Genomic DNA, 24673 nt, shown 5'->3' with positions numbered 1-24673 from the left:
TCGTGTTCGGGTCGGGTTGCACATCCAGGTCCGGCATTTGGGCTCAGGTTGGGCCGGGTTGGACATGCTCTATCGCAGGTAAGTGGCTCAAAGGTTAATTTAATTTTTGGACTAGAAAGGTGGTTTTGTTACAGTTATCTTAAGCTTGTGCAGATCAGCAACAAAGTGAAAAACAGAAGGTAAGCTAACTGGTGGTCGGGTTGGGTCGGGCACGGGAAAAAATGGAAGGACTCAGGCTGGGTCGGATGGGGTTCTGTCGGGCTCAGTTCGGGTTTTTGTTTGCAGACCTGAGCAGGCTCTCGATGGTCTTATATGATGCCTTAGTGTTCTCCAAATTTTCCGAGACCTCAACCTTAAATGAAGGCCCATCATCCTGCATGTAAAGCATTCAAATGTGCGGAAAAAAAGTAGAACTAATTGGAGTACCTCGAACAGCAGGACTATTGCATAGCGTGGACAGCAATTTGGGATTCCACCCAGAGATTAAATCAACAGGGACTATACCCTCCAACTACCTGGAATTAATTCTTTGCATGAACTGCCCAGGTCAGGGCAATTGTCAGCTTGCAGTCTGGTTGATCAGTTAAAATTTTATGCAGCATCTCATCGATCACTGCAGGATTACTTTCAAAAAGTTCACCGCTGAAAGATCTTAATGACCATAATGTTCATGTCTTAACTCGTCAATGGCATATTCCCCTCTGTCATCAGTCAGAAACTTCACTGGTATCCCAAGTCCGGTTCCTATCCATTTCTCCATGATTTTGTCCTTAGTAAGTATTACTATTGAAAGACTAAATCTGGTCATCAGGTCTACAAAATGTAGAATGAAAATATTTCTGTTGTTGTCCCGTACCTTTAGATCCATGGCAAAAACCGCGTTAAAAGTCACATGCCAATGGCAGGCTTACAGTAGGACATGGCAGCATCCTTTGATACTTTTACAGATTTCACACTTCTCACTAATCCCTATTAGTCTCTTATGCTCTTCAACAACCACACCTGCATCTCTTAGCAGGAATTTTAACTTTTGACAAGTATGGTGAGCAAATTATCTATGCAGCTTTAGAACAATTTGCTTTTGTTCTCTGATTCTTATCACCTGATACCATTAATACTGGTCTAACATTGTGAGAATCATCGATTTTTTTTTTTTTGAAGAGAATACCATAATGTCCTGCTTGGGTAAACAGCAGATCAACTGACTTTTGAAAAATAATTGCCTTATCATGCTCCATTTCAGGTTTCATTTGTGCCTTTTTCATAGAAAGTCACTCAACAGCATAGTACCTCACTGGAGACAACATCAGTACCTATAAAATGGCTTACTCCTGCTATTTACATGGAATTACAACCCTCTTTAGAGACTTCAAAGTGTTGTCCTCACCAAATCTAAAGAAAGTAGTACTTTTATATTCTTTAACCTTGCTTTTATTCCCGCAACTTGTTAACATTTTAACCAAGCTGTTCAATGTACTGTTTTTAATCCTTCCATTGTATTGGCGCCTGTGTCGAGTACCTGAACCATTTTGTAATCTGGTAATCATTGAGTCCTCTAAGTTTTGTGTCACCGTGGAATGCCTGAATTCTTCCATGAAGGCTGAAGAAAATAAATGTTTCCCCAGGAATTTTCTTCAAGATAGCAGGCCCAATAGGGTCTCCCCTCTCTGAGAACAGAACACTAGTTACCAGGAGCTGGTCCATATCAGACACCTTCGCCCAATCCAACAATTTAAACACTAGTACTGATCCAGGGATGCCCAAATTGAATTACATTAATTTTTTATACAATCTGTTAAAGTCCATGATCTATTCCACCATGGAATGACCATCTGTTTTCCAAAATCTATCAAAGTTTCACAATGCCTCATAGGCATTTAATATATGATCTTTCTTGTAAAGTTCATTCAAGAACTCGAAGAGAAGGTCTAAACCATTTCTATCCAATTGATGAGCACCGCCAGCTCACAAAATACTATTTCTGAGTTTACTTCTTGTAGGAAACGACAAGGTCAAGGCCATACTTTGTTCCACTTTGATAGGGACTCCACCCGCGTACATATAACAACTTCATTCTTCCACTGGTCATATGGTTCAGACCCAGAACATCGGAAGGTAATTGTATCCCGACAATTTATATTGCTTTCTGCCATTTTCCACAACTGCTACTAGAATTGTAGTTTTCTGTCTGAAAATTTCTTAGCTACAAATCTTCATCTTTAGGCAACCATTCTCTCTGCCTTCACGTTCTCAACTAGAAGGCCAGCTGGTAAAGGATAGAACTGGAGCCAATCTTTACACATTTATATAAGCATTTACTTAAGAGTTACACATTACAAGCATACACCTCCTAACCTAATAACCACAATTTCAGTCTATGTCTATTTATAGGGGCACAAGTGAATCGTCAGTTATTGCCCACCACCTGCATAACTATCACTGTTTTCCCCCAGCTAATATTAAATCCACTAGCTTCCATGGACCACAACATACAAGGTGACAGGATACACCAATTTTCATTATGTATACGTACTGTCAAGATATTTCTAGCAGTGAAATTAAGACGTCTCCTTTCACAAGGCTGGCCCTAATTTACTCATGGCTTCATCATTTAAATTATCTGCCCATTATATAAATCCTCATAATCAGAACCAACAGGCCTAACCATCCTGGGCCCAACCATCTTCAGCTACTTCATCAATGACCTTCCTTCAATCATAAGGTCAGAAGTGGGGATGTTCGTTGATGAGTGCACAATGTTCAGCACCATTCGCAACTCCTCAGATACTGAAGCAGTTCGTGTAGAAATGCAGCAAGACTTGGACAACATCCAAGCTTGGGCTGATAAATGGCAAGTAACATTCGTGCCACATAAGTGCCGGACAATGACCACCTCCAATAAGAATCTAACCATCGCCCCTTGACATTCAATGGCATTACCATCGCTGAATCCTCCACTATCAACATCCTAGGGGCTACCATTGACCAGGAACTGAACTGGAGTAGCCATATGAATATCGTGGCTACAAGAGCAGGTCAAAGGCTAGGAATCCTGAGGCGAGTAACTCACTTCCCAACTCCCCAAAGCCTGTCCACCATCTACAAGGCACAATTCAGGAGTGTGATAGAATACTCTCCACTTGCCTGGATGGGTGCAGCTCCAACAACACTCAAGAAGCTCGACACCATCCAGGACAAAGCAGCCCGCTTGATTGGCACCCCAACCACAAACATTCATTCCCTCCGCCATCCACTCACAGTGGCAGCAGTGTGTACCATCTACAAGATGCACTGCAGCAATGCACCAAGGCTCCTTAGACAGCACCTTCCAAACCCGCGACCTCTACCAACTAGAAGGACAAGGGCAGCAAATGCATGGGAACACCACCACCTGCAAGTTCCCCTCCAAGTCACACACCATCCTGACTTGGAACTATATCGCCGTTCCTTCACTGTCACTGGGTCAAAATCCTGGAACTCCCTTCCTAACAGCACTGTGAGCAAACCTACCCCCACATGGGCTGCAGCAGTTCAAGGAGGCAGCTCACCAGCACCTTCTCAAGGGCAATTAGGGATGGGCAATAAATGCTGGCCTGGCCAGCGATGCCCACATCCCATGAATTAACAAAAAAAAATTAAACTTCAAACACATAAATAAGCTAAATGTTCCAATAACTAATATAGGGTAATATAGTTTCATGGCATTGTGGATTATAATAGGCTGGCTTCAGCTCCCTACTTTATATAATACATACCACTTCATTGACGACAGGCAAAATGAACTTAAGACTCACCAAATAGTCATAGAGTTTCCTTCTTTTAAGATCAATCACATCTGAAAAACTCTGTGTCTGGGAATAATCACCCTGCAAGAGGGAAGAAATCTCATGAGAAGGGTTTGTTCAATGCTATAAATATGAGTTGTCATTCACAGATATATTCAGTTTGTACCAGAAGTTGAAAACACATCACATATAAAAGTAGATTTGAAAAGAAATTGAGAGCCTGGACCCCAATTCTGAAAAAAATGGAATCATGCCTGTTGTCCTACACTCTCCTACTAAAACTGCCCCATGATCTTCCCTCATGACAATAAAAAGGCCAACTATTACAGCTGTACACTTCAGTACAGATAGATGCATTCCCTTCCAAAACTGTATAATCCATCCTTAGGAAAACTGTACAGGTAGAAAAAAAATAGCTTCCACATTTAGAATGACTACCTTTTACTACGTATGGTTTTTACTTTTACAATATTATAAAAAAGTCATGCTAGTACAAGAGTATACATGCAAGTAAAAGCATCTATCACTTTATGAAAGACTCTAAAAATAAGAGAAAAATTGTAATCAAGAGTCTTCCAAGCCCATCAGAATGCTATTTCAAAACAAAGAGAAATTTAAAAGGGAAAAATCTCTGTCCTGAGAGATCTTGATACAGGCACTAGATACTCAAAATGGGAAAGTATTCCATTTCCCAGCACAAACATGAAATAATATCCAACAAAATAAACAGTTACATGGAGAAATTGTATTAGATTTCTGCAGGAACTGACTGAACACTGGCGGCAGATTAAGATTAAATAACAGATGATCTTGTTTAATATCAACCTTGCTCAATGAACCAACTCATTACATTAACTATCAATGGTTGCAATCAAGGTTTCTGAAATGATCATGTGTTTACCAAAACAGCCAGCCTCTTCAGGACATCGGTAAATAATCTGATGTGCCACAGACCTAGTGCTGTGGGGGAGGAGTCAAACTAATTTGGCAGAGGGAGGGGAACCAGGATGAAGCAAAGAGGAGAAACAAGTTGCATAGAGGACTGAGAGAGACAAATAGCATTAGAATAAAGAGAAAGAGGGATTAGACAGGAAAGAAATGCAAAGCAGACTAAGACAGCTTTGGACTGCATATGCGTAAATGCACAGAGCATGACAAACAAGATTGGAGAGCTGTAGGTACAAGTTTCCAAATGCGATTATGTTACAGCGGCAATAACAAAGACAGGAATTTCCTAGCTAGGAGAAATAGGGAAGAGAATAAAAGGGGTGGCAGTATTGATCAGAGATACTGCTGCAGAAAGGAAAGATGTCCTTAAGGGTTAAAAGGCAGTTTTTATTTGGTTAGAGTTAAGGAGGAAAAGGGGAGATGCTATGCTGCTGTGTGTATATTGCGCCATATTTTGTTGGCGATGGTAGGTTGATGGCGAACTATCGGCATTCGCTGTCATTACTCCTCTGAAACGGACAGCAACTTTAGGATAATGGACATGCACAGATTAGCAAGGAAATCTTGAGGTTCTGGTCTGTCACTCAGCATTCTGACACAGACTGCACTGTGGCTCCTCCCACAGTGAACAATCACTGAATATCAGTGAGAATTTCAACTTTCTGCCCCACCTTGCAGTTTGAAATCCCTTAAAAAGTTGCACATTATTCATTCAATCAGGTGCAACTAATAAAATTTGATGAACAGAAATGACCCTGAAAACATAAATTTTTGACTGTGGAGTGCTGTTAAATGATTGAGTAGATTTTTAAGCTATTAAGATTTTAATTTTTTTTAAAACGTATTTTCAGAATAACTTAGCTTTTACCTACACCTCATATCTACGATTCGATCTTCAATTTCCTCAACATAAAAATTTTTTTGAAGTGATTTTATTTTAGTGCTTTTAGTTTCCGGTTTGCAGAGTCTGAGAAAATCCTTTAATGTGATTGGCTGCTCAGACAGCCTGAAGACTTTAATACTGCTCAATGCTGTGAATGCCCACAATCAGTTACAGTACCAGTGCACAGCACTAGAGCTGAAATTCTCACCAGAGAGATCACTTGATTGCTCAGCAAGACTTACTTAGTGGTCAGCTGTGAGTGCCCTTGCTTTGTCACTGACAAAATCCAGCCCAATATAAACTACCAAATAGTGGGAAGCTGGTTGAGCAAATTTCAGGAAGATGTAAAAACAATAGAGGCGTATATTGCGGAAGTTCAAATTATTCCAACATAGAAAGGGGGAAAAATAGTGGGGAGAAATAGTGTAAAGGGCAAGGGGGCGGAAGGGAAAGGACTTCTGACATTTATATGAGAACTTCTTGATCACTATATTTCCAGTTTAATGAAGAAAGAAGCAGTGCTGGATTTGGTTTTGGGGAATGAAGTAGGGCAGGTGGTGCATTTGGGAAATGTTGATCACAATATTAGGTTTATAATAGTGATAGAAACACACCATGAACAATTTAAGGTGAAGATACTCAACTGAATGGATAAATTCAGTGACTTGAAAAAGGGATGTGCCAAGGTGGACCGGAAACAAAGATTGGCAGGTCTAACAGTAAAAGGGCAATGGCGGCCTCCAAAGAGGGGATAGTTCAGGTACAGATTGAACACATTCTATGAGGGGGAAAGGAAGGACCTCCTTTAAGGTACAGGAGGCATAATTTCAAAGTCTGAAGATGACACAAAGCTTGGAAATGTAGTTAGCAGTGAGGAGGACAGTAGCAGACTTCAGGAGGACATAGACAGAATGCTATAAATGGCAGATGAAATTTAATGCAAAGGTGTGCAAGGCAATACATTTTGGTAGGAATAATGAGGAGTGGCAATATAAACAAATTTGTACAATTTTGAAGGGGGTTCATAAACAGAGACACCTTCAGGTGCACGTGCACAAATATTTGAAGGTGGCATGACAAGCAGAGAAGGCTGTTAAAAAGCATATGGGATCCTGGGCTTTAGAGGAATTTAGTATAAAAACAAGGAAGTTATGCTTATCAGTTATAATACACTGGCTAGGCCAAAGCTGGAATATTGTATTCAATTCTAAGCATACATGATAAGAAGGATATCAAGGTCTTAGAGTGCAAAGGAGATTTACTAGAAAACCTTAGAGCAGAGAAGGATAAGGGGAGTTTTTATAGAGGTGTTCAGAATTATAAGAGCTTTTGTTTGATAGAGTAGATAATTGGCAAAAGAACCGGGTTTGGTTGGGGGGGGGGGGGCTGTGGCGGGAGAGGGGAGAAATTTCACAGAAATAAATTACATAGCAATTTATGATCTGGAATGCACTGGCTGAAAGGCTGGTGGAGGCAGATTCAACAGTAACTTTCAAAAATTTGTAAGGCTATGGGGAAAGTGCAGGGGGAGTAGGACTCATTGGATAGCTTTCTGAAAAGAGCCAGCTCATGTATGTTGGGACGAATGGCCTCATTCTGCGCTGTATGATTCAATGAAGTGTCTTATTTAAATACAACTTAACTGATTTACCCAAATTCTGAAAATTTGGCAATGATTAGGCCGACTTATACAGTGACTTACCCTGTGCTCCATCCGGCGATCAGACTTTCTGCAGTACAAAAATAAAGAAGTTTAGCATCCTTGAAGCATTTGGAACATTTCATTAATTTGAGTGTGCAATGAACAAGAGTATGAAGAGTTTGAAAAGTGAAGGGTAGAATGCTGAAAAAATGACTCAGTATATTTGTATGAGAAATGTTTGAATACAAATAATAAAACTGGCTGAATATTGTTTAGGTAACACATGCATTGACTGCTGAACAACACAAGAGAATCTATTATTTAAAAGTGCAAAACAGGATAGGAAAGTTTAGAAACAGAACAGGATCATTTGGCCCAACGTGCCAACACCTTTATAGCTGACTTCAACCCCAAGTTCTCACCATATGACTCAACCTCTTTCTCCAGAAACAAAGATCAGTTTTCTATTTTTAGAAACGCAAGTATTACCAAAAAAAAGCTAGCCAATCAGTAGCTGCCTGAAATTACGGTAATTTTGTGTCACTAAACTAGTGAAGTATTGGTTGATCAGCTCAAGAGCAGGAAATTGAAACACAATAAGTACAGCAAATGAATCCGTACATCCAAATTCACTGTTGTGGTTTGTAGATTCATGGTATTAGAATCAGAATATTTGATTTTTCCTGTGTGCAATCAACTTCAGCTTTGAAATCAAAAACAGAGTAAACAATTCAAAATTTGAAATGTGTCCATTTTTGCATTTTGTATTGAAAATTCGAATTTTTTTGGAAAGCTATGGCCTTCCTTGTACTTGTTAAAATTTTTCAATATCCTATGAAGGAAACAAAATCTAGAACTAAACAGTGTACATGAGTTGGCATTGTACATCTATTTTAAAATGCCCCACAACTCTGCACGAATCAGCTGATTAAAGTGTGATGAGATCAGTATAGGAGATGCTTAAAATCTTCAATGGTAGTTGGTAAGAGGAGTTTCATTTTCTAGTTATTCTCTTCACCTGGACAACCCCCTAACAACTGCAACACTGAACCAGCTGCATGAGACAGCAAGTTCTGAATTATGTGCACACTTGAATCCACAAATCTGTCTGAAATTTATTTTCCATTGAGAACACAACCACCTTCTTTAACCTTTACTCATAACTTTGAGACCTGGTACCTTATTTACAGTCCTCTGCAGCACCTTCACATGGGGTACAAGAATATTTTCCCTACGGCATGATGGCAAGTACTAGACCGAATAGACCAGGTTAGGACTAACCAGTGCCTTGTTATATCCTCCCAAGATTTGTACATATATACTATTTTTCTAGTAACATAACTCAATATCTTGTCCATCATTTCCATTGGACTAATGGTATCTATGAAAACCTCAATGGAGCGGCAGCACAGAGTGACATTAACAGTGTGAAGTTGGGAATTCTGTGCAGAGAGGAAAGTGCTGATTTTCTTTTTTCAAACCTCTAATACATGTAGGGGAAGCTTGAGACAGTAAGTATTTATAATTTGTCCACTGCTTAGTGCAAGTTTGAATGTAGAAAAAGAAAAAAAAAAAAACTTAAAAACTAATAAGTATATATAAATAATTTAGACTAAGATATGGAAGAGCAGGTTGTGTGCCAGGAGTTAATATATGGCAGTTTGAGACACTGACCTGAGCATCTACAGTAGATGTCTCTGTCTCAAATCTCTCTGGCTTAGAGTCACTGACTGAGGAACAACAGCAACTGATCCTATCCAACAGGTACAATGTACTTGCTAACTAGGAAAATAAGCATCAAGACTGTTGGAAGGACAGCCAGAATGAAAGCCATTTCACCTTGGTACAGCAGGCTGTCCAAAGTGGGGTGAAGCAGGTGGAGGGAATGCTAATTGTGGTAGTTGTAGTGGGATTCATTAATTGGGGGACAGATAGCATCCTTTATAAGCGGGATCAAGGGTGCCACATAGTTTGTTACTTACCTGGTGCCAGGATGAGGGACTTCTTGAACTGGCTTGAAAGGATATTGGAGAAAGAGAGTAGGATCCAGTTGTTGTGGTCCAGCTCAAGACCAACAACATATCAAAGGAGGCGGCAAGCAGTCCTGCTCTGAGAGTACAGGGAACTAGGAGCTAAATTAACAAAAAGGACCTCAAGGCTTATAATCTCTCGATTATTACTAGAGCCATGTGCAAATTGGTGTAGGGTTAAGCAGATTAAGGGGCTGAACATGTGGCTGTAGGAGTGGTGTGGCAAAGCAGGGCTCCATTTCATGGCACCAGTGCTTGAAGAGGAAGGAACTGTAGCATTGGTACAGGCTCCCCTGAACGAAGCTGGGACCAGAGTTCCTCTGGAAAAGATAAATAGGACATTAAACTAAGCGGGGGTGGGGAGGGGAAAGACGCAGGTGGACAAGATATAGATAATAGCTCAAAAACAAAAAAGGGACAAGAGCAGAATATCAGAGATTGTACTTTCGGCGCTACAGGTAAAGGGAAAACTGAAAGATGTAAAGTAATTAAACCAGGAGAGAGAAATGTGAAATGCGTGAGTAAAACATTAGAGCAGGACAGGTTGGGGCACGTGGCCCAAATAAGCGGTCGTAATACAAATCCACAGAGAACAAGAAACAAATTGAATGAACTGCTGGCACAAATTCAACTCTGAGGGTATGACATGGCAGCCATTATTGAGACATGCCTGCGAGTCAGTCAAGACTGGGAACTAAACATACTAGGTTATAAGGTCTACAAGAAAGATGGAAAATGGAAGAGTGGAAAGAATAGCTTTTTAAACGAGCCAGGACGAATTCACTTTAATGATAAAGGATGTCATGAAAAGTAAGTAGAAAGTGGGTAGAATTAAGAAATAGATAATTATTTAAGTCTGTAATGGGAGTTGTGGTATAGCTCCCTCTGGTAGCAGCTGTGAAGTGGTAGCTTGTATAAATGCTGAGGTCAGACAAGCATTCGCAAATGCAGAGGGGTTTCAAAGGGGGATTTTAATTTTCATACAGATTGGGATAATCAGACAAGCACATGTCAGAAAGGTAGGGAATTTATTAAGTTTGTACACGATAGCTGTCTGCAGCAATATGTCCCACAACAAAAGGGGCATGCAGTATTCGATTGAGTAATGAACGCGATTTAGTTAACAGCCCAACATGACAATGTTGGAAATGCTGGTCCCTTTAATTAACCAGGACTTACTTCAGAGTTAATAGAGAGCAGGTGATGTTCACTGCAGCTTGTATTTAAGGGTTGGATTTTTCCCCAGTCAGAAAAGTTACTTCTGGACAGGGAGTTAGTCCAGAAGAAAAAAAAAGAGTGGAAACTGATATTTGTACTGAACTGTGGACTGAGAATAAAACAGTTGTGGATCATAGATGGTCTCCTGCTTCCTGATTTTAAATGAATGGCTATCTGTCAATTGATCACAACAGTGCGTGAACATTTATCAAACAGTGATCATAATACGATCGAGTTCAACATTGGGCAGAATTTTATCAGCCCCTGGGGTGGGAATGGAGGCAGAGGGGGCCGGTAAAATGCGAGGGAACTTTCCATGCAATGTGAATGGCAGCAGTTTGGCTGCCAAATGGGGGCAAACAAACAGTCAAAAGGTAAAAGTTTGGAACCCTCTTCTGCAAATGGCAATTGATGCTAGATCAGTTGATCGTTTTAAAACTGAGATTGATGGATTTTTGTTAGCCAAAGCTATTAAGGGATATAGGGAAAAGGCAGGTATTTGGAATTAGGTTGCAGATCAGTCCTGATCTTATTGAATGTTGAACAGGCTCGAGGAGCTAAATAAAAGCAAAATACTGCAATGCTGGAAATCAGAAATAAAAACAAAGCGCTGGAAATACTCAACAGGTCTGGCAGCATCTATGGAGAGAGAAACAGAGTTGACGTTTCGAGTCAAATATGACTCTTCTTCAGAGCTAAATGTTCCCATGTTTTCTCATCATAAAGTGGCCATTTGATTTTTGCAATTTGTGAATGGCAAGTTTTAGTGATTTAGTCATAGAGTTATACAGCACAGAAACAGGCCCTTCGGCCCATTATGTCTATGCTGGCCTTCAAGCACCTAACTATTCTAATCCCATTTTCCAGCACTTGGCCCATAGCCTTGTATGCTATGGCGCTTCAAGTGCTCATCTAAATACTTCTTAAATGTTGTGAGGGTTCCTGCCTCTACCACCTCTTCAGGCAGTGCGTTCCAGATTCCAACCACCCTCTGGGTGAAAACATTTTTCCTCAAACCCACTCAACCTCCTGCCCCTTACCTTAAATCCCTGCCCCCTGGTTATTGACCCCTCCACTAAGGGAAAAAGATTCTTCCCATCAATGCCCCTCATAATTTTGTATACCTCAATCATACCTCCCCTCAGCCTTTGCTGCTCTAAGGAAAACAACCCCAGCCTATCCAGTCTCTCTTCATAGCTGAAATGCTCCAGCCCAAGCAACATCCTGGTGCCTCCCCTCTGCACCCTCTCCAGTGCAATCACATCCTTCCTATAGTATGGTGGCCAGAACTGTACACAGTACTCCAGCTGTGGCCTAACTTGCATTTTATGCAGCTCCATCATAACCTCCGTGCTCTTACATTTTATGCCTCGGCTAATAAAGGCAAGTATCCCATATGCTTTCCTAACCATCTTGTCTACCTGTGCTGCTACCTTCAGTGATCTATGGACAAGTATGCCAAGGTCCCTCTGTACTTCCTAAGGTTCTACCATCCATTATAAATTTCCTTGCCTTGTTGGTCCTCCCAAAATGCATCACCTCACACTTCTCAGGATTAAATTCCATTTGCCACTGCTCTGCCCATCTTACCAGCCCATCTACATCGTCCTGTAATCTAAGGCTTTCCTCCTCACTATTTACAACACCACCAATTTTCATGTCCTCTGCGAACTTACTGATCATCTTACTGACGTCTAAATCATTAATGTACACTACAAACAGCAAGGGTCCCAGCACCGATCCCTGTGGTACACTACTGGTCACAGGTTTCCACTCGCAAAAACAACCCTCGACCATTACCCTCTGCCTCCTGCTACTAAGCCAACTTTGGATCCAATTTGCCAAATTGACTTGGATCCCATGGGCTCTTACCTTCTTAACCAATCTCCCATGCGGGACCTTATCAAAAGCTTTACTGAGGTCCATATAGACTACATCAACTGCTTTACCCTCATCTACACATTTCGTCACCGCCTCAAAAAATTCAATCAAGATAGTCAGACACGATCTCCCTCTGACAAAGCTATGCTGACTATCCCTGATTAATCCCTGCCTCTCCAAGTGGAGATTAATCCTGTCCCTCAGAATTTTTTCCAATAGTTTCCTAACCACTGATGGTTGTTTTTTTAAATTTAAATTGCCTTTGTGCTGTCAAGGTAACTAAGTTAATGCTCAGGTCTTAGAAGTTGTCTAGACTGCATGACAAATGAAAGTGTTATTTGGCATTGTGTATTGAAAACAGCTCATAAACGTCTGCTTTTCTTTTCAAAAAAAGCAATATTGACCAACATAGTCTGTTCTCTTGCACTATATTGATCTTCATATTGTTTTGTCATCCCTCCTCCGTGCTATCATCTACGTACTGTAGCTGATCATTATTTCTTATATTAGAATACCTATCTGAACTCCTGATATCATTTTCAGATTCCTCTTGGCGGACTTTTCTCCAATCGGCATATCCAGCTGAATCTTGTACACGATCTCCATATGGCCCCCCTCGTTCATCTATTCGTTGATCAGAGTATTGATCATAACTTACAGTGGCATCTACATATTGTTCTTTGTTGTCTCTTTTCCAATTGGTATATCCACTTGAAATATTTTCTTGGTATTGCATTCTGTTCTCTTTCCTCAGATCTGTATATCTGTCCATAGCTCCCATGCACTCTCCATATAGGTCTTTACTGTCTCTTCTCCAATCAGAATACATATCGGAGGCTCTGACATCAGCTCTATATTGCCCTTCATCATCTCTTGAAGTTGAATACCTCATCTCACTCACAGACTGCTCTCTTGGGTTCATTATACCTTCCATCAAATCCTGTTCCATTCTAGAGGGAGTTCTTCCCCATTCTTGCTGCCAACCTTATCCAGAAAATAAAAACAAGTAGCTAAATGATTAATCAATAAAATTGAGAATTTTATATATTACTATATTTAAACAGGCTAAGCAGAGTAGATTGCATCGCTATTACATTCAAACCAACTTCTAAAGAGTTCTTTACAAAGAATATATAGAAGTTTAAGATCAGTACACATCCATCAGAAATTGCTACTGCTTGTAGCTGTACAAAAAAAGCATGTTCAGGAAAATGGCATCTTAGGCTCCTCTGTTACTGTTTCTTTTCCGATGTGATATGATTGCATCATTTTCTGTTAATATATTAAATTTCCAGTTTCATTCTTTTAACTTCAGATTCCCCTTTGTTACAAGAGATGAGAATGTGTCTTTATATCATGGATGTCCCAGGTCTGTGCTGAATTGATTCAGCTGGAGTATTTGTAGCACCTATACATAGCCTGTATATTAAACGGGCCTCAATCCCAAGATGAGAAAAGGAGGAAAAGATAAAAATCAACTAGAGGTTCCCTCCTTGACTGCTTTGAATACATGCAGGAGAAGGAACTAGAGGAATATGGGGCAGAGTGGAAAGAGATAGAATGGAAGGAGACTAGTAGAGTATCAATATTTAAACAGACCAGTCTGCTTTATGACATCCAGTTAAGGATGAGTCACAAATTTCCTGGTCAAATATTGAGACGGCCAAAGTAATCATCTTTGTCTCTCCTTCCCCCAATTGCTCCTGACTATATTCCCCTTATTTCCAATTCCATCCCTTTTCGCAGCGGCGGTATAGGATTTCAAGGTTGTGAACAATTTGACCCAAGCTAAGCTTCTGATCAGATTACAAAGACCACCAACTTCCACGTCTGTAACAATGTCTACACTTCCGTCCCTGCCTCAGCCCAACTACTGCTGAAACCCTCATCCATGCCTTGTCACCTCCAGACTCAATTACTTCAATGCTTTTCACACCATCCTTGAAACCTACCTCTTTAGCTCCCGCTCCCAATTTCTCTTTCATTTATCTATGAAGAGCTGCCCTTTGCAATTATAAGTAATGATTAACTTAAATTTCATAGAGGACCCAAAGTTAAAAGAGTTTCAAATCATGACTTCTCAATGCCTTTGAAAGGACACCCTTTAAGGCAACAATATAGAACAAGCATACCATAAAAACTAGGCCCTTAATAACTGAACTAAACTATGTTTTACTTTTAAAACACTCCGTGCATAAAATATACCTTTGGATCCATATTCTTGGTAAGAATGCTGTGCATAGCTTTGTGAATTCATTCCCTCTTGCATGTTTCCACCCTGATTCATTCTTACATCTGAGGAGCTAAAACGTGGATACATAGGCTGTGGAGGATTTGCAATTTGGCCAGCTGGAACAAAAATGTATGTTAAGACTACTTATTATTGCTGTTTTGTATAAGAAAACAAAAAGTGATGTTACAGGTTATAAACAATTATTGCATTGCTATTAGCTTCATAAATTTGTTGGGTTGCAGTATCCAGCTAAAATTAGGAAAATAACGAGCAGTTAGGAGTGATGTAGGAATAGGGTAATGTTATTAGCATTCAGATAATTTAAACAAACACTGAAGCACAACTAATTTGCATTTGAAACCAAAGATTTTTTTGTTGTTGAAATCATTTCCCACATGAGTACAAAAACATGTTAGAACCAAAGAAGTTTAAGTTTGATCTTTGGGGCTGGTTTCTGTGTACAGGAAGAGGGCATTAAAGAATGGATTGAAAGCTAAAGTGAAATTTTTTCAGTACAATATGGTACTTGCCATTTCCCAAACTCTGTATCTAGTTCACATTATTCATGAAATAGTTTCTCAAAGTAATTTTTTTGAACTACTAAAGCAACAAATTAAGCACATCATCACAAGAGAACAGGAATTGAGAGTCTGCAGCAGATTCCTGGGAAGTACTCAACTGTGTACATTAAGACATTATATTAATGAACAAAGGATAAAGTAGAGGAAAAAATACACAATTTCCATCAAAACATACAGAATTAAACCAAAAGAACATTTGCATTTGAGTTATCAACATTCCACAAACACATCTATTCAAATTCTTACAGGTACTTGAGTTTCCCAACTTAATCAATCAAATTACCAGTGAAGATATATTCAAAATCTTGCATACTGCCTGTTCAATGTTTGAATTTGGAACATAACAGAAACAATATGGTAATGCATACGTACCATTGCTTGGAAGTGGAACCCTTTTAACTATCCCAATTGTGCTGGGTGGATCCTGTCCTCTGATAACCTATAATTCATAAATATCACTATGAATTACAGAAAACAAAATTACAGTGAACCTATTACACTTTTTCTCCCTTTTCATTGTGAACTGTTTACACAAGCTGTAACTCAAAACTAGCTGGTGGAATCTGTTTTCTAAGTGTTACAGGATCATGTTATTATTGCTCATATTGTAGCACTCGCAGTTTGATTTTTTTTTAAAAAGTCAAGTGCTCCTGTGTGTTGTCAACATTGAACTATAAAGCAAATGTGTATTTCATAACTACTTCGCAATTATTTGTCTTTTTAAAAAGAGCAGTACCTAACTGGATCACTGCAGCCCACTATTACTAAATGAAATACTCTGATTACACCGTAATGAACTAACGCAGAATAACAAAAGACGAGAGGGAAAGGATAAAGACATTGATGTGCAAAGTATTATCTTGTCCACTAAAAAATCCTTGTAGTCCCCTGTAGCCCTGTATTTCGAAAATGGAGCAACAGGATCACTTTGAGAAACAGCGGACACTAAGCAGTTAAAACATTTTTAATAATCAATTGTGTATGTGAGGTAATGGATTCTTGGAACATATTGAGGTAACTATGATGATTGGCTGTCAGTAAGAGGGCTTTCCTGATAAAATAAGAACAGGAACTCTCCCCAAAACAGCGTGTGGGAAAATTAGGAAATGTGTGGGGAGGCTGGAACAAATAAAAACCACAAAGTGATTCCTGATAACACAGCAGCCTGCTGATGTCATCAGAATGCGGCAAGTTGCGCACATGCGCAACTACATCTTGCCAGGACTAAGTGGCACATGCACGGGAAGATGTCACTGCGCAGCACCAAAGTCATCGCGTATCTGCGCCTGGTCCATCTTCATGCATGTGCGATACAGCATCATCAGGTATCCAGCCACCCCACTCCCGGCTGGGGCGAGTGGCTGAATGGGCGACTTTGAGGCTGGATCTCTCTCCCCTCGCTCCAGGCCTCGATGCTTCCCTCCCTCAGCTGCTTGCTCCAGACCTCACTGCTCCCCCCCCCACTCCCCTGGGTGATTGTTCCCCACTCCTCGATTTGCACCACCCTGCTCTCCGGTGGCTTGCTACCCGCTTTCCCGCCCTGCCAACCACTAGCTGCATGCCGCGCCGCTTCCCTCCTCTTGGCCACTCACTCCTATGTCGACCCGTTACCCCCCACTTCCTCGGGCGGCAGTTTGAAACCGATCAAACGTGGGAGTGATTGGGCAAGTGGAGGAAGCGGCGCAGCAAGCTAGCAGCTGGAGAGCAGCGGGGAAGCAGGGAGCGAGTGACCGGAAAGCGGGGCGGCGCAAAGTGAGGAACAAATGGGCAGGGGAGTTGGGGGAGCACCGAGGTCTGCAGCGAGCGGCTGAGGGGGGTGGGGGTGGGGAGCGGCCGATGGGGAGGAGGGTGAGAAAGCAAGTTGCCGAGGGGGTTGCGGGAGCGAGAGGCTGCGTTTGGGTGAAATCAGTCCTGGTCAGTCATATCATCGAAACAAAATAACAAAATGGTAGCACATTTTATACTCTGCCCGATTTTTCTTTCCGCCCATCAGGGTGCCAATTCACTATCTTCCAATGGAAATGCAATCATTAAATTCCTTTTGTATTTAATTGGATTACTGGAATATTAAATGAATTTGAGGATTACAGTTAGTATCCTATAACTACACAGTAGCATAATACTGGGCTTCCAACCAACTTAGTTGGTTAGTTTGCTAGAACGATCTAACCATAAGCATTTCCTGTGATAAACTGAGCAGCGCCATCTTTAATCCTGGCAGCTGCCAGAACATCACAGACACTGACATTCCAGTTGAAGAGCCTGCACTTGCGCATGTGCAAGTACTGTGCTACCTAGTGGTTGCATTGTCAGCAAATGCAGCCTAAAAACTAAGCTTGTTGGGGGAAAATTAGCTCATACTACATGCATAGTAGGCCCACAAACTCTGAAAAACAACTGCGCTCATATCGTTGTCTGAACTTCACTTTTAGGCCTCTGGATGAAAATTTACAGAAAAACCAGACTTTTGTACGGCAGCAATTCAATTTGCCCAATAAGTATACAAGTTTAAAAATGATGCCATTACCACGGCAATAAAACTTTCAGATGGTGATTTAAAATTGACAGACAGAAAAATCAGATTTACCTCCAAAGAGGCACAATCTCCTTAATTACTAATCCATAGACCACACAGTAAAGAAAGAGTATGAAGGCATAACTTCAGTCAAATTTACTTGTTTTTGGGAGAGATGAGAAAGGAAAACTATTTTGACATCCAGTTGTTAAATGTTCATAAAACTAGCATTTCTAGAAATGACTGATCTGAACTAAATCAAACATAGACTGAGTTAATTCAAATGTGGGGAATTTTTTGTAAAAAGAAATGGACAATGATTTTCAGATTAGGTTAACATTTAAGAATAAATTTGAATTTTTACCAGTACCAGAGAGGGGACAGAAATTGAGTTCTAGAAAAAAAAGTGCAGGAGAACACCTTTATTCATGAAATGAACCTAAAACCAAACACAGCACGTACAATGTAAACAAAAGCAGCTGCATTCAGAAGTGTTAAAAGGAACATAAAGAATTCGTCACAATTTGCAGGTCTACTAAAGGCTGGTTAAGTTAGTCCTCCCTTGTGACAACTTTATTTCATAGTTAAGACAAAATAAAAACACAGATCACATGCACTAAGCTAAACAAAACCCATAAAATCTCGTTAATATGTCTTTAACATTGAAACGTTCTGTGCTAATTTACCTGCACGTTCCTCCTTCCTTCCAATTTCTCAATAATAGCAGCTCTTTCTTTTACAATAATGCACAATTCTTCTTGCTTTAGTTTAGTTGCATCCCACTTCATCATCTCAGGATATTCTTTTGACTAAGAAAAAATGACAGTTGAAGTGATTAATTTAATACCTAATAAAAATGATCTATTTACCCTTAACATGCAATTGAAACATGTTGCTTTGTTTAAAATAATTCACTGTTCAAAGGACCACTATTATTTAAATGTGTAGCACCCAGATTGGTAAAGGAAATTATTATTTTTCAGGTGCTGGAAAAAGAAAAAAAGTACACTTTGCAGCACGTACAAAATAAATAAATATAGTATTAAGGGAGTAGAATATTCATTAAGTTCAGTAGATCGAATAAGTCTCTCTCATCACAGCATTCAAGAATAGTAGTTTTACCCTTCACAAATCAACAGTGGAATGGCACTACACAGCTTGCTGTTTAGTTAGAAGCAGTCTGTCATTCAAGAGAACAGGTAGTGCTCATCCCTGAACTACTAAGGTGCTTTCTGTACATAACAGAGCTCTATTGCAAGTCCTCACTAGCCCCATAAAGCTGTTATATGAACTGGCTGGTCAAAAATTAGATGGTACATTGTCAAGTAACAAACTTACCCAGTTATTGGAGATCCCAACACAAAAAAAAAATTACCTCTTTCCCATACCCTGCCCCATTCTGTTTTCTCCTTTCACTCTTCGTCTTTAGCAGCCTTTGGGTGCCTTACTGTAGGAATTTACAAGCTTCAAAATAAAAGCAAGATCACAGCAGAACCTAAATTTGTCTCCACATTCAAGCACTCCAGCAGGCATCACCAAACAGCAATTTGGAGCTGAAAATGTGGCCCAGAAGTTAATTATAATATCTCCACCATTAACCCAACCTAACACAGTTCAGATCAGGAACCATCTTCCATTTGGGAGATTTGACAAAGGCTGTAGGCTATTCGAAGGGTTATCGGTCCTCCTCTGGCATGCACATATGTACTTACTTTCTAATATGTCTTTAATGCTGGGGGTGGAAAAGCCTCAAGTGCACCTACCATCATTCCAGCTAAAATCATGTGATTGAGCAGAAATGGACAAATAGAAACTCAATGGTACTAGTATTCACTAAACAATCAAGCAGCCCCCATTACTTTTGGAGACATAATTAAACAGACTAATATAGGCAAATGATATAAGGTATACAGGAAACTAAGTGTAAAATGTAACAATCGAGCTCACAGAAACAGAATGACATCAGATGCTCAGCTTTAAATAAATATTTTTTTGGATAAAAAGTCAAAAGATAAAAATTCAAGTTTAATGAAGATCTAACAAAAATTAGTTTCATTACATTAAATGAGCAAAAAAAAAACATGTATTTTACTTGTACTTTTCACATCCTTTGGGTGCTGCAAAAAATTTCACTACCAGTAACTTAATTCTGCAGTATAATCACTGTAGCCAACACCACAGCCAAGGTATGACAAACAACAGATTGAGAAGGGCAATCCATCAATCTGTTTTGGTACACAAGTTGACCAGTAGACGAAGAAATATTTTCATCTCCTATTTAGAAGATACCATAGAATCATTTGTACATGATTGGACAGGGGGAAACTAGTTTAATGCCTGGCTGGGGAGTCTAGAACCGGGGACACAGTCTCAGAATAAGTGGCAGGCCATTTAGGATGGAGAGGAGGAGGAGGAATTTCTTCACTCAGAGTGGTGAATCTCTGGAATTCTCTGCCCCAGACGACTGTGGAGGCTCAGTCATTTGAGTATGTTCAAGACTGAGATCGACAGATTTCTACATATTAAAAACAAGCAAGGGATACGGAGATAGTGCAGGAAAATGGAGTTGAAGTAGAAAATCAGCCATGATCTCATTAAATGGCAGAGCAGGCTCAAAGGGCTGAATGGCCTATTCCAACTTCCTATGTTCCTATGAAAGGGTATCAGAACAAGGGTATCAAGTACTTTGGTGGTAGTGACCATAATTCAGTTAGATTTAGCATAGTTATGGAAAAGGACAAAGACAGACCAAAGTTTTAAATTAGGAAAAGCCCATTTTAAATAGCTGATATGTGATTTGGCAAAAGTGGACAAGAAACATCTACGTAAATGTAAATCAATGTCCAAGTAGTAGGAAACAAAGAAGTGATAGAGAGAAGTTTCAGAACAAATATGTTCCCACAAAGAGAAAAAGGGTGGAACTCCCAAATCTAGACCTTACATACAGAGTAGGATCAGGCAAAAAAAGGAAGCCTACCAAGAGCTCAATATTGCAGGAAGCCTAGAAGAGTGTAGAAAATGCAGGGGTGAAATTAAGAAGAAAATTAGGAAAGCAAAGAGAGGGCATGAAAAAATATTGGCAAGTAAAAATCAAGGAAAACCCAAACATGTTATATAAATATCTAAGGAACAAGAGGATAACTATGGAAGAGTAGGGCCAATTAGAGAATAAAAAGGTAACTCGGGTTGGAGACCTAAAATGTGGGTACGGTTCTTAATGAATACTTTGCATCCGTCTTTACAAAAGAGGGGGCAATGCAAACACTGTAGTTAGCGGAGGAGGAGCATAAAATATTGGATGGGATAAACACAGTGAGAGAGGATGTTTGAAGGGGTTTAGCCTCTTTGAAAGTAGATATATTACCAGGCCTATATGAAACGTATCCGAGGCTGTCAACAGAAGAGGGGATATAGCACAGGTGCTGACCATGATTTTCCAATCCTCTCTGGCTACAGGCAGAGGAGGACAGAAGGGCTAACATTCTACCATTGTTTAAAAAAGGAGGACTGGATAGACTGAATAAGTGCAGGCCAGTCACCAAACCTCAGTGGTGGGCAAAACTATTGGAAACAAAAATTCTGGGGGACAGTATAAACCTTTTAGAGAGACATGAATTAATCAATGTCAATCAGCACGGATTTGTTAAGGGAAGGTCATGTCTGATTAATTTGAATTTTTTGAGAAAGTAACAAGGAGAGTAGATGAGGGTAGCATGTTTGATGTAGTCTACATGGATTTTAGCAAGGCTTTTGATAAGGTCCCACCTGGCAGACTGGTGAGAAAAGTAACAGCCCATGAGATCCAAGGGAAAGTGGCGAGTTAGATCCAAAATTGGCTCAGTGGCAGGAAGCAAAGGGCAATGGTTAACAAGTTTTTTGTGACTGGAAGGCCGTTTCCGGTGAGGTTCCATAGGGCTCAGTACTAGGTCCCTAACTGTTCATGGTGTTAATCAATGATTTATACTTAAATGTACATTGAAATGATAAAGAAGTTTTCAGATGATACAAAAGTTGGCTATGTGGTTGATCGTAAGGAAAAAAAGCTGTAGACTGCAGGAAGATATTGAAGGACTGGTAAGGTGGGCAGAAAAGTGGCAAACGGAATTCAATCCAAAGAAATGAGATAATGCCTTTGGGGAGGGCAAACAAGGCAATGGAACATACAATAAACGGTAAGATACTGAGAGGTGTAACGGAACAGAGGAATCTTGGGGTACATGCCCACAGATCCCTGAAGGCAATGGGACAGGTAGACAAGATGATTATAAAGGCATATGTAATCCTTCCCTTTATCAGCTGAGGCATAGAATATAAGAATAGGGAGATTATGTTAGAACAGTATAAATCACTAGTTAGGTCACAGCTAGAGTACTGCATGGAGTTCTGCTCACCACATTACAGGAACGATGTGATCGCACTCGACAGGGGACAGAGATTTATAAGGACGTTTCCAGAAATGGAGAACTTTAGCTATGAGGAAAGATTAGATAGGCTGGGGTTTTTCCCCCTTGGAACAGAGGAGGCTGTGGGGAGATTTAACTGAGTTATATAAAATTATATATAATGCACCGAGACAGAGTGCATCGAACAGGGAGGTCAATAACCAGGGGCATAGATTTAAAATAATTGGGAGAAGGATTAGAGTAGAGGAGATCTGAAGAGAAAGTTTTTCACCCAGAGAGTAGTCGGGGCCTGGAACTCACTTCCTGAAAGGGTGATAGAGGCAGGAACCTTTACCGTACTTAAAAAAATACTTGGATACGCACTTGAAGTTCTTTGGAATTCTTTACCCCAGCAGGCTGTGGAAGCTCATTCATTGAGTATGTTTAAAGTAAAGATGGACAGATTTCTAAACACCAATGACATAAAGGGATATGGGGATAGTGTGGGAAAAAAGCATTGAAGTGGATCATCAGTCATGATCGTATTGAATGGCGGAGCAGGCTCGACGGGCTGAATGGCCTACTTTTGCTCCTATGTTCCCAAGTGCCGTAACCTACAGGGCTATGGACCAAGAGCTCAGAAGTGGGATTAGGCTGGCTAGCTCTTTCCAGCTGGCACAGGCATGAAGGTCCAAATGGCCTCCTCTTTCATAAATTTTCAATGTATCTGTATTTGTAGATTAATACAATAATTGGCCTTTATAGCCACTCCAGGCGCTGCTTCACAAACCACTGACCACCTCCAGGCGCGTATCCATTGTCTCTCGAGATAAGGAGGCCCAAAGAATACAATAGCATCTGTATAACATTATGCTGCACATTATGAAAGACTTTTTAATCCAAAAAAAAAAGCTTCTGCACGGTATCTTACTTTGAACTAAGCCCGATTAGTATTAGCCTAAACACAATGTTCGGACAGGGTGATATTTACCAGCCTTTTAAGTAGACAGGAGAATGTGGTGGCCATCCCATGTAGACTGCAATGCATGATAACACAAGATAACAGGTGGTCATGTGGCATGTTAGCCCAGTCATAGCATGCACAGGGATGTAGGTTTCAGTTCAGAGGATATGTGGTCTGCTCATCAAAATTGCCTTTTTGCAATGAGCAATTGACCAAATTGAGAAAGTACAAGAATGTAGAATATATAGAATATACAACACAGCAACAGGCCATTTCACCCAAGTCAATGCTAGTGTTTATGCTCCACTCACATCTTCTCCCATCCTTTGTCATTTAACTTTATCAGCCTCTACTTCCTTCTCCCGCATATTCTTATCTCACTTCCCCTTAAATGCATCTATGTTATACACCTCAACTAAGCCTTGTACTAGCAAATTCTATATTTTCACCACCCACTGGGTAAAGAATTTCCTTCTGAATTCCAGATTTGATTTCTTGGTGACTACTGATCTCTAGTTTTTCTCATCCCCACAAATGGGAACACTCTCTCTGACTACTCTGTCAAAATCTTTCATAATTTTGAAGACCTCAATTAGTCCACCCTTCAACCTTCTCTTTTCAAGAGAAAACAGACACAGTCTGCTTATCCTTTCTGAATGAGTACAATCCATGAAAATCTTTTTGGCACCCTTGCTAGTGCCTTGATACCATTTTTAAAATATGGCAACTAGAAGTGTGCACACGACTAAGTGTACCCTAACCAAGGCTCCATACAAATTTATCAAAACGTATTTTCTTCCTATCCCTCTAGAAATAAGCTTTCGTATTTTGCTTGCTTTAAAAAAAAAAGGCCTTATTAACCCATGTATTGATTTTAGTGTATTAGCTTATTAACGCAATTTTAGTGATTTATGTATTTGTACTCCCAAATCCCTTCGCTCCTCTACCCCATTTAGATTCTTATTTTCCAAGTAATATGTAACCTCCTGATTTTTCTCACCAAAATGTAATATCTCACACTTATATGGTGTTGAAATTCATTTGCCAACTATGTGCCACTCTACAAGTTTATTGTCTTCTTGCAATTTGTTGTATCCCTCCTCAGTATTGACTATCTCCCTAATTTGGTGTCATCTGCAAATTTAGAAATTGCGTTTTGGATTCCAAAATCTAAACCATTGTTATAAAATGTGAAAAGTGGTCCCAGCCCTGATCCTCGTGGGACCCCACTTTTCACACTTCTGTATTGCTACCCATTACCCAACTCTCCACTTTCTGTCTTGTAGCCAGCTAGCTAATCATTCTGCTATTTGTCCTATGGCTCCGCTAACTCGGAACCTTATTCATTAGCCTATAATATGACGCCTTAGTGAAGACCTTTAAGAAGACTATCGAGTTGTAGAGTTATACAGCATAGAATCAGGCTCCTCGGCCCATCGTGTCCGAGCCGGCCATCAAGCACCTATCTATTCTCATCCCTTTTCAAGCACTTGCCATAGCCTTGTATGCTATGGCGTTTCAGGTGCTCATCTAGATACTTCTTAAATGTTGTGAGGATTCCTGCCTCTACCATCCCTTCAGGCAGTGTATTCCAGATTCCAACCACCCTCT

At 40.1% G+C, this 24673-nt stretch overlaps 1 protein-coding gene across 6 annotated transcripts in view; it reads right to left on the bottom strand.

Annotated features, from left to right (window-relative positions):
• The window catches only part of LOC137346661 (uncharacterized), a 65931-nt gene that overhangs the window by 20169 nt on the left and 21089 nt on the right, over positions 1 to 24673 (bottom strand). For all 6 annotated transcript variants that reach the window (XM_068010310.1, XM_068010318.1, XM_068010327.1 and 3 more), the window contains 6 exons: positions 18403 to 18525; positions 15574 to 15640; positions 14593 to 14736; positions 12903 to 13371; positions 7319 to 7346; positions 3795 to 3866 (listed from right to left, as the gene is read on the bottom strand). In XM_068010310.1, coding sequence (XP_067866411.1) covers positions 3795 to 3866; positions 7319 to 7346; positions 12903 to 13371; positions 14593 to 14736; positions 15574 to 15640; positions 18403 to 18525 — 903 coding nt within the window. The remainder of the gene's footprint in view (positions 1 to 3794; positions 3867 to 7318; positions 7347 to 12902; positions 13372 to 14592; positions 14737 to 15573; positions 15641 to 18402; positions 18526 to 24673) is intronic.

The sequence above is a fragment of the Heterodontus francisci genome, chromosome 2 (assembly GCF_036365525.1).
Source record: "Heterodontus francisci isolate sHetFra1 chromosome 2, sHetFra1.hap1, whole genome shotgun sequence".
NCBI lineage: Eukaryota > Metazoa > Chordata > Chondrichthyes > Heterodontiformes > Heterodontidae > Heterodontus > Heterodontus francisci.
Note: the sequence above shows the minus strand (reverse complement) of the source record. Positions and strands in the feature narration are given on the sequence as shown.